This window comes from Centruroides sculpturatus, unplaced genomic scaffold (genome assembly GCF_000671375.1).
Source record: "Centruroides sculpturatus isolate CEXI.00-Female unplaced genomic scaffold, Cexi_2.0 scaffold1333, whole genome shotgun sequence".
Classification (NCBI taxonomy): domain Eukaryota; kingdom Metazoa; phylum Arthropoda; class Arachnida; order Scorpiones; family Buthidae; genus Centruroides; species Centruroides sculpturatus.
The window spans coordinates 105,979-117,107 of record NW_019385709.1 but is presented as its reverse complement, the minus strand read 5'-3'; the positions used below and the strand labels follow the sequence as shown (position 1 = coordinate 117,107).

Below are 11,129 nucleotides of genomic sequence, written 5' to 3'. Positions count from 1 at the left end.
TAAATCCGTTTAAAAATTTAATATAATAAATACACCTTACAGTATTAGGCTTTCTGATTCATTATTGAATAACTCCAATTGCTAGAAACGATGTATTAGCATTGCCAAGGTCCGGACACGATATTACGATACATCGCGGCAGTCGCCATATTGGGTCCTTTGAGGTCGTGTGTCCTGTGTTTCTAGAGTGAATTCGGTTATTTATTAATTAGTTTCTTATATAATTTATTATTGTAATATATTACTAAATAAATAATTTTTATATCAATATATTATATTTTTAATAATTTTTTTTTCCTAAATTAAAATTTTTTGTTTGCTTAATTCAGTCACCAGGTGGCTAGGAAAAAGTAGACACGTGTTTTTGTTATTGATTGATTACCGAATCTTTTTATAGATAAACATTTATTTATTTTATTATTATTATTATTATAACTTTTTAAATGTAATTACAAATATGACGTTAATTCCGAAAAAGAATGAAGTATATAAAGATGTAGAATATTGGAATAAGAGGTACGAATTGGAAGAAAATAACGACTGGCTCCTGCATTACGATTCACTCTCTCATTTAATCACTCAATATGTTAAGTTTACAGATAAAATATTAATGTTAGGTAAGTTTATGAAGTAAATTTTAATAATTAATAGTCATTCTGTGAAATATTTGTTTACAATCATATGAAATTTGATGTAAAAGTGAACTTTTTAAAAGAAATTTACACATTTTCTAGGTTGTGGCAACAGTTTATTGAGTGAAAGGATGTTTAAAGAAGGGTTTAATGACATTACGAATATAGATTATTCTAATGTTGTTATTGATAAGATGAAGAACCATTGTTCAGCTTGTTCCGAAATGAAATGGTTATGTATGGATGCTAAAGGATTAAAGTTTCCTGATAAAGATTTTGATGTGGTGATAGAAAAAGCCACAATTGATTCGATGATGGTCGAGGAAAAGGATCCGTGGAATATTTCTCAATCGACTGCTAACGATATCGATTTAGTTCTTAGTGAGGTATATTTTCAGTTATATTCGTATTTAAAATTCATACTTTGTAAAATATACAGGTAACCCCCGTATAACACGGCACTTCTTTAGCACGGATTCGCTCTAACATGGTTCGAGAATTGGGAACATCCCCCGTATAACACGGTGCTTTTATAGCACGGGTTCACTCTAACACAGTTCGGGAATTCGGTAAAACCCTTGTACAACATGAAATGTAATAAAGGGTGCGTTCTTTTATACCTCCGCGTAACTTTGCGCAAACATTCTAATAGTTTTCGTGGCTAATTTGAATGCTCTTTCAACAAATAATCTATTTAATGGTTAAATTATACAATTGGGACCATTCTTTTGCCTCTAAAAGCTCATTTTAGAATTATAGATTCCTCCACACAATACTATCAATAATGCAGGTGCCGCCATCTTTCTTTTGCCGTTGTTCCTAAAATGCCTACAAACAGCGGCGCACTCCTGTTGCAGAGCGACCGCTATTAATGAACGCACCCACAAACTGTTACCAGTTGATGTTGCTCATGCTGAGATCATCATATAAAATGAATAATCCTCTGGTAAAATATTTACTTAAATAATAAATAAGTATTTTACCTATGAAAAGAATGAATAATAAATCCTATTTAAATAAGAATTTAACAACATGGTTTTTTTAATTTTTGGAACCTAACCTCCCTTTTCGCACTAGTTCTTTGTTTCGTATAACACGGATTCGCATAACACGGCAATTTTTTGAACGTAACTCCCGTGTTATACAGGGGTTACCTGTACTATAAAAATGATTTATGTTTAAACAAATACTTTCAGATTTTAAGTATTTTAAAGTTTACTATTTCATAAATTATTAAATAATGCAAAAGAACTAAAATGTTTGTAATTTTTTTTTAAATGTACAGGATGTCCCATAAGTCTGGAACCACAGGAGTTATGTTGATATTTTTTATTCTTTTACAGATAAAGCATGACAATGATTAAGGTGAAATGAAGTTATTTTGAAGATGGGTACCCGCAGTTTGCACAAAGTTGCCAAAGAGCTTAACAGGCTGCATAAATACTAGTGTGTGTGATTAATGAAAAGTCTAGATGCAGTCTGTTAAGCTCTTTGGCAACTTCGTGCTAACTGCAGGTATCCGTCATCAAAATAACTTCATTTTATCTTAATCAATGTCATGCTTTATCCGTAAAAGAATAAACAAAGATCAACACAACTCCTATAGTTCCATACTTATGGCAAATCTTGTATTTAAATGTAAAAATATAGTTTAAATGTGATTATCCAAACTTTGATACCAGTGGTTTCTCAGATAATCCAGAAACTTCTTTGTTTTTGTGTTTTGGATATGTCAAGCACTGTACAGTTAAAATTTCATGGACTAATGCATTTACTGTGTTTGAAAGTAAATTAATTTACTCAAACTGTAATGTAATATTACATGTATGACTTAGTTTTGCAGCACTACAATCAACAGATTGTAAAAATTTCTAGTCACATGGAAAGTTTAGTTTCTGAATGTTATACTTTCTGATATGTACAATGCTCTAGTTTTGTTTTTGTTTAACCATTTTGGATAATTGCATTTTAATATATATTAAGTATTTTAATTTTTACGGCTCCGAAATAAATCTGATTAAGTCATACATTTTGCCAAGTCATTAGTGTTTTTTATTATTGATGTAAATATAATAGTTAATTTTTCGAAATATATATTTAATATACAAGTTTACTCTAATGATAAAAATTTGATCATTAGAGAAAAATCCAGTACTATCTTTAAATAAATATGATTACACCAGTACTCCTCAAATTAGTTGATGAGAAGCTCAGCATATCTTTTCCAATTTGTCAGGGATTGTATCATATTTATTTGTATCATATTGCTACGTTATTGCATTCAAATGCCCGATGTCTGCATATCAGCATATTTAAATGTACAGTACATACTTGAGAGGTATGACAATTATCAATATTATAATATGTTTCTTAAAGTAGAGCATGATTTTATTCAATACATGGTTTCTTTCTTGAAAACTTAAATTAAACAATGGCTCATAGACTGTAATTTTATATATAAATAACAATCAACCCAATACGTTAGAATTTCCAAGTGATCTTTCACAATTAAATTATGGCTATATTAATAATTGGAAACAAAGCAATTTGGCTTAGAGGTAGGTAGTTAAACTGCCATTTCTTAATAAATTTAATTATTTAGAGGAAGGCAGCTTAAATACCTGCCTTTAAGCCAAATTGCTTTGATTCTGTACTATACTTAATGTGGCCATAATTTAATATTACACCAATAAAAATCTGACTACCAAGGGCAGTGGGATATGGGCACTAAGAGGGCCTGTTATTTCTAAGCCCATTGTGAGTTCTGCCAGGCTCACAATTCAAGTAAACAGTTGGCAAGGGCCTGATATGTCGGGGGCAGACCACTCACGACAAGTCCCAGGTGTCACCTTCTTTGATTTGATCTTGGATCTTAGAGTAGCACAGATACTGGCTAAATGGAATATACAAGAACTGTATGCCGAATATTTCAAAAGCCAATTAAAACAGTGGGAAGAAGTGATAACGTGGTATGCAGGTTGGTTCCTCAGTTCCACTGACGTTCATTGATTATGCAACAAATCCACAAACTTGCAAAAAAAGAAATTACCACTCGAAAAAGTACATTAGTGCCTTGACCAGCTTGGCCATCCGGTCATTACACTAAATACTATATATTATGTTTGAACAGAAAACAGTTAAAATACACTTTAACTGATGTTAACACTGTAAAAAATTATATACAGGATTTCTGAAGAACCAAAACATTTTTTTAAACAGGAGAGTTAGCATGTAAGGAAAGGGTCAATATTCCTTGTACATAAACGGCTTTTATTTTTAATTTTTTACAAGTTTGAACTGTTTTATTTATTAATAACAGATAATAACTTTAAAAAATAATAAAATTGAAGTCTGATACGATCAGACAAATAGAAAAGAAAAATTCACACTTTAATATAATCAAATGATTTAAGAAGATTTATCTTGGAGCTGTCACAATTTGCGTATATTAATATGTATTTTAAATAAGTTGTTTTGAACAAACATGGAAATTTTTTCTCGGTTTTTTATTCCTCAATGCTTTGACAACAAGCCCAAAAATGTAAAAAAAAAAAAAAAAATGCATACAAAATTGTGTGTGTATGTGTGTAGGTTTATGCATTATATTTCAGGACTGGATAAACCAAAAGCTTTGAAACTTGGCAGGGTTATTTCTATATACGAGGCAGTGATGCTATTAAATTTTAATAGTTAACGGTCATGATATGAGAAGATAGGGTGGTTGTGTTTGTATCCCTACACATGACCCCCTATATCTTCTCATGAGTCATATGTAATGAAAATTTCACTTACTACTAGCATATATAATTTTCTAAAGAACCTACCTCTACCTAAAAGTAATATATCTGCTTTTTTTTATAATAATTAATAATATAAAAATTACTTTTTAATAAAATCTCATCACAGATGGCACCACACACAATTTTTTAAACTTAAATATTCTTTTGTAAGAAAATAAATAGAGAAATTTATCATAATTTAACAAAATTACTCCTTTTAAACTTATTATTTAAATTTTATATCCTTTCCAATTTCCTTAATCTCCCATTTGAGTGCTAGCAAATTTGCGCAAATGCCCTTGCAAGCTTTCAGTTAAATTCAATCTGTAAATTATATTTTAATTCTGTTATCCCGAAACTATGCTTAGTATTTAAAAATATTTGTGGAAATAGGCATGTTTTAACATCGATACCCAATATGGCTTTCAATATTTAAAATTAGAATTACAGATTTTATTCATTTGCATGGCAAATAAGTCGCTTGCAATTTGTAAGCTAAAACTCGGTATGATAAAAACCGCATTGCTATTTTTTTCATACGTTATTGCTCTGTAAATTGAATGATTCATTTGCGAAATAGACAGGAAAAATAAATTAATTATATATGTGTAATTATGAATAATTTATCCATCTGGATGTAGAGCAAGTAGAAAATTACATAAATTTTATTTATTAGTAAGATAATTATAAAATTTTTGAATACTTTCATTTGTACGTATGAAAACTAATGATCAAATTGCGAATGTTTATAGGCCCACATAAATTTTAAATTTGATCTTCGTTCAACGTACATTAATAAACCTTTTAAAGAAGTTGGTTTTGTTCGTAGTTGTTTGAGAAAGCGGTTACTAGTTTGGTGCGAAAACTCGGCTGTCGAGAGCTTTTATGGGGCCGGGCGTAGAGCTGGCTCTTCTAACATTTTGTTTTTTGGACGAATGAAATATGTAGAATGTTTATTCATTAATAAAAGCAGTCTTGAAGATTTTACTTTGAGGAAATAATCCTCACCCCCCTCCCTTGATGGCACTTGTGAAGTTCGACTTGTGATCTGATGACAAGACATTGGTCATCTTAAAATATGTTTCATTGGCATTAAAAATTTAAGTATGTAAAACTATAACATATGATAAATAAATCATGAAAGATGGAGTCACTTTGATCATTAGTTTTTTAATTTATGTAATATTTTAACGCAGTAAAAATTCTCTAACCTGAAATATATAGAGTTATGCTGTTTTATCAAAAATAATAAATTAACATAGCACACATTTGCTTTGGATACCTGCTTTAAAAGTTAAGAAATTGTTTTATGCTATACCTGATTATGATTATTTTCTTTTTGTTTGTACATATTCTATTGGCTACTGAAAGGATGTCCAAAAATGACACGTAGATACTGCATTACAAACATATTATGCAAAATATTACCCTCATGATGCCGTCACTGAAGTGATTGAGGTTGTGCCAAACTTACCAGTTAGCAGGTATTTATTGAAGTTAAATTGGCATGACATCTATATTGAAAGAACTTGCTATGCAAGAATTTGTTAACCCAAATTATAATTTTAAAATAATTAATTTTTATCAATTATGTTGAGCATCGTCAAGTTTAATATTGTCTCAAAATTAGTGAAATTGCATTCGGAATAGTTTTATGCTTAATTCAATCGAAACTGTTAGCATTTTGAGTCCATTTTATTTGTCTAATGTCTCATATTTTTGATAAGCATCTCATTGTTTTAGATGAACTTGTTAAGGAAGCTCCTTCATAAACATAAGTTTGATTCAAACTGCCTTCTTGGAGGAAAAACTTAGAAAATTCAACACTTTCAGGTTAATGCCCATTATCAGAAGTCAGATACAAACTAAAAATGTCTTTCACCAAAACATACAAATAAATAAAACAAGGAAACATCTTTGCCTGGCATTTTCTCTTATCCTTCTTTTGATTGCTGATAACATTCATCAAAATTTGTGTTCGAAGAAAAATAATTTGAATTGGACTTACACAACAATTTGAGTCTGCTTAAAATTGGCTGAGTGCATAGTTTTTTCCTGTTGGTATGGATATACTCAATGGTGTTTCTTGTTCCCAGGAAATCCAAAATTGGAAATAGAAACCTGAATTGATATTCAGAATTATCCTAGAAGTATATATATATATTTTGCCCTGCATTTCCTGGATCCAGAAATGCAGATGTAAATGCTGGAGTTTATAATTTGTACCTATGCGTTGAACAGAAGACATCAGATACTTGATTGTAACAGGTAGTCAGATCAGTCATTCATACTTGTTGCTCTTTTGCATAGTTTTTCTCTTTTGATCTGCTCCAGTCTCATGCAAATTCAGATTTTTATGATAAATTACCTAAATAAATATTTACAACTTTAACAACTGGTTTGCCAAGCTAAAAATATTTTAGGAAGTAGTTCTGTCGAACTAGTGAGAGCCAGCTGAATTCCGTCACCGGAGCCTAGTAAACCATCTAATGAATTATTGGAAAATTTCATTGAGTTCTTCTTAATTTAACTCAGAGTCTAGCATTATAAATTTAGCTTCTATTTTCCAAAATATAACTTAAATTTTATAATACTCAGGAGTGTCAAAAGATAGACCACAAGTGAAGTTAGCATTGTACCGGGCTCGTTTTCCTATGACATATTATGGAAAATAGTTTTCCGATATTCAGATAACAAAAATCAGGTTCATCTTATTTTAAAACTTGTCGAAACTTGTTATGAAAATTGGTGAAATTTGTAAAGCTGATAACTTTCTCTTCTGCTGGATTCCTTTGGGCCTATGTAGTTTGTCATGCCGATTCTCTTCTTGGCAGCTCTGATAATACTACCCAAAGATGGCCAAGAAAAATAATTTAAATTGTCTAAAAGCTAATTATTTTCAGGCTAGAATTTGGCTTAAAGGAAAACAGTTAAGGTACTAATTAAATTAGAAAAATCTCGAGCAGAAGGTCAGTCTAGAGTGGAAATTCTTTAAGCCAGATTCTATAATTTCTACTTTATAGGTCAAATCTGCCCATAATATGAACAGTAGAGGGCTCAGACATGCTCATTTTGTTAAAATCTGTACATTCTTTGAGTCAATTTGACATCATTTTTATACTTTACCATTGTAAAAATGTAGGAATGATGTCAAATTTATGTAAAAATATACACAATGTACAATTTAGATATAATTAGATAAACCAAGACTTAAAGCCACACCACAGATTGATTGACAGTAATTTTTGAGGGAATATCTATATTATTTAGGCATAGGCTACAATGTAAATAAATCTGGCCTTAATTACATTCAATAAATTATCTTGACAAAACAAATTCATTAATTAATTAAATAATTTGCTTAATTAGCCCAAAATAATTCAGATTTTAGATATATTTGTAACTAAATTTAGGTTTATATCTATTAATAGAAACCACATACTAGTCGTAAAAGTAGGGATTATAAAACTTGTGTTGTAAGACAGAGGTCTACAGGTATATTAATAAAAATGTGAAGCATGTGAATGGAATTTTAATGTCATTTAATTCTTATCAGTTTTATTTTCTTTTTTTTAAATGAATGAACAATCTGGAATTCAAGTATCATTTTTCCTTATAAGTGAATAATCTAAGTAGATAATAGCATATAAATAAAATTTTATCCTCAATTGTTTTTCAGTATTATCTTAGAAATCAGTATTTAATATTTAAAAATATAATCTCTGTTAAATATGTCGATGACATTTTACGTAAGTCGAGTTTATTATTTATGTAAGTTTAAATTTGAATTATATTGAGTAAATTTGTAATTAAAATTTGCATTTCTTGTTGCACGTAGCATAAAAATATTTGTATACCATTTCTGTATAAGCATCAGTAATATAACGAATGCCACGCTTAAACCAGAAAAGCTGGTTTAAGCATGCGTTTGTAATATAATTTGCAATGTCTTGTACACGACTGTCAACTTACACGTATGATAAATGTCGTCTCTCCTCCGTTTTGCTGTTCAGTTACTGATAAAAATAATTTCGTTCCAGGTATCGCGCGTGTTGAAAAATGGTGGACATTTCGTCTCCATCACCTTCGCTCAACCGCATTTCAGGGGTCCATTATATAACAATTCGAAATTTAAATGGTCTTTCGATAAATGGGAACTAGGAAATGATTTCCATTATTATTTTTATGTCATGACCAAAGGACAATCATCTTCCAAGGAAATATTTACATACACTCCACCTGTATACACAGAAATCAATTCAAAAACTAGTTTTGAAACCGAAGCAACCGAGGACAATTTTCTTTTTATGATCGAAGGTTGCTGACATTCGTTTTATATAGATTTATTATCTAAAGTTCTTCGAAGATGTACTTGAATGATTGTTATACAGTGAAATTGTTGATTTTTAAATTAATATTTTTATATATAAATTATAAAACTATATTTATATATTAAATATTATGTCCCATATGTATTTTTAAGACAAATTTCTATATACATATTTATATTTTCTATTTCATTTAATTGCATATGTGCTTCCCACAATTTAATTTATACAATAAAATTTTTATCAAAATAAGTTTTCTAGAATTTATTTATTCATTTAAAAGTTGTATAATTTACCTCTGCATAAATACATACACTTCTACATATCTTAAATAACATATGCATATGTTCTTCTAATAACCAATTAATAACAGAAAAAAAAGGAAAAAAGATTTATATATGTCGGCGCAATTAAAAGCGACTCCGTTTGGCACGAAAGCCGATTAGCGCAACACAAATAAAAACTTTGATTTATGTGAATAGATGTCGAGATATGTAAAATACAATTATTAAATAAACTGGTCGAAAGATCTGGTATTGTGGCAGATGTGCCGTCCATTTGGCATTGATTTATTCATTCCTATTTAACCAAATTATAACTATCAATTATATAGAATAATTATTCTAGTAATATGCATGTATAATGAGAGCCGAGAGAGACGAGATGTGGCTCCGCTCCACTCCAAGATATAAAAAATATTTGAATTTCTAACATAATTTATATAATTTTCAGAGCCTTTCTGTATTTGGAGAGGTTCCGCCAATTTGGCATTGATTTATTCATTCCTATTTAACCAAATTATAACTATCAATTATATAGAATAATTATTCTAGTAATATGCATGTATAATGAGAGCCGAGAGAGTCGAGATGTGGCTCCGCTCCACTCCAAGACATAAAAAATATTTGAATTTCTAACATAATTTATATAATTTTCAGAGCCTTTCTGTATTTGGAGAGGTTCCGCCAACTGCCCATTAGTCCTCACTTCTGTTCTAGATAAGGAGGCCACTTCTATTTATATGTATATATGAGGCTTGAAAGACATGATATGAGGTCTAGACCAGGCCTTATAATCTGAAATTCTTAAAACATAAGAATTAAATCAATAAAAACATTTTTTGTGACTTATTTAAACCAAGTTTATTTATATTTGAAATTGTGTTTTGTTTTTATTACAAAAAAAAATCTTTGGATCCCCTCCTGTGTTTGTGAGGACTTGCTTAATGGATTTGTTGGCCCCCTCTATCTGGTTTTCTATACAAATATCCACACATTAGGTCAAGAAAAGAGATTTTTGACCTTTAATCCCTTCAAACAAGGAAATATAAACAATGTATCATCAGTAAAATTTACATATAATATTGCCAATTGAACAATTCCTGTTTCAAACCACTTTTTATTATTGTTGAAGTCAATTTATAAGGTCATCTTTAAATTATTATATGAAAATTGAACCAATTTTCTATGTCATTTAGAAATTTCTTTGTATTCAGAAACATATAATTATGAAATTTAAATAATGTAGACATGAAATCAATACTTTTTGTGTGTATGTGTATTGTTACGTCACACTTAAATCTTCCAGTGTATTAAAAAAAAAAGTTCACCGAAAGATTTAATGTTTAAAAATATATACACGCTTTTTATTATTATTATTTTTTTTGAAGGAATTAAATACATAAGCTTTTTAAATTTTCTATGTCATTTAGAAATTTCTTTGTATTCAGAAACATATAATTATGAAATTTAAATAATGTAGACATGAAATCAATACTTTTTGTGTGTATGTGTATTGTTACGTCACACTTAAATCTTCCAGTGTATTAAAAAAAAAAGTTCACCGAAAGATTTAATGTTTAAAAATATATACACGCTTTTTATTATTATTATTTTTTTTGAAGGAATTAAATACATAAGCTTTTTAAATTTTTTTTTTAAATCCAAAAATGGAATTTGTATTGTAAAAACATCACTTGGCAACACTTTTCTGCTCTCGACGTCATCTCTTGCTACAAATTCAGAAAAATTAATTTGAAATATATATATATTTCTAGGCGCAAATAATATAAAAATATACATAAAATTTATCGGAAGAAGTTTAATAAAATTTATTTAAATTGTAAAAAGGGGGCCAAATAAAAAAATTTAAAAAAAATAATCTGGCAACACGAAATGGAACCCAATGGTAGAGCGGCGCCTTTTTTCTGTTATTATTTTTTTGAGCAAACGAAATACAGAGAATATTTATTAATAAATAGCATTTTAAAAGGTTTTACTTTTTGTTTGTTAATAAAAGTAGAATTGATTTATAGGTATAGAAACAACTAAGTGATAAGTTGCCAAAGCCTCTTTCGACGCGAATAAATTATTTTGTCGGTGACGTCACTC

At 29.2% G+C, this 11,129-nt stretch overlaps 1 protein-coding gene across 1 annotated transcript; it reads left to right on the top strand.

Moving 5' to 3' along the window:
- Positions 1 to 366: 366 nt before the first annotated feature.
- On the top strand, positions 367 to 8,872 carry LOC111641408 (endothelin-converting enzyme 2-like). Its single transcript, XM_023387569.1, has 3 exons — positions 367 to 617; positions 735 to 1,018; positions 8,452 to 8,872. The coding sequence occupies exons 1-3, from the start codon at positions 458 to 460 to the stop codon at positions 8,734 to 8,736; spliced, it is 729 nt and encodes a 242-aa protein (XP_023243337.1). The 5' UTR covers positions 367 to 457; the 3' UTR covers positions 8,737 to 8,872.
- The last annotated feature ends 2,257 nt before the right edge of the window (positions 8,873 to 11,129 follow it).

What these genes read in the sequence shown, in the direction of transcription:
- LOC111641408 (XM_023387569.1), top strand. Translation starts at nt 458, where the DNA reads ATGACGTTAATTCCGAAAAAGAATGAAGTATATAAAGATGTAGAATAT. An exon ending in AGATAAAATATTAATGTTAG is followed by an intron (nt 618 to 734) that starts GTAAGTTTATGA and finishes CACATTTTCTAG; the next exon opens with GTTGTGGCAACAGTTTATTG. An exon ending in TCGATTTAGTTCTTAGTGAG is followed by an intron (nt 1,019 to 8,451) that starts GTATATTTTCAG and finishes ATTTCGTTCCAG; the next exon opens with GTATCGCGCGTGTTGAAAAA.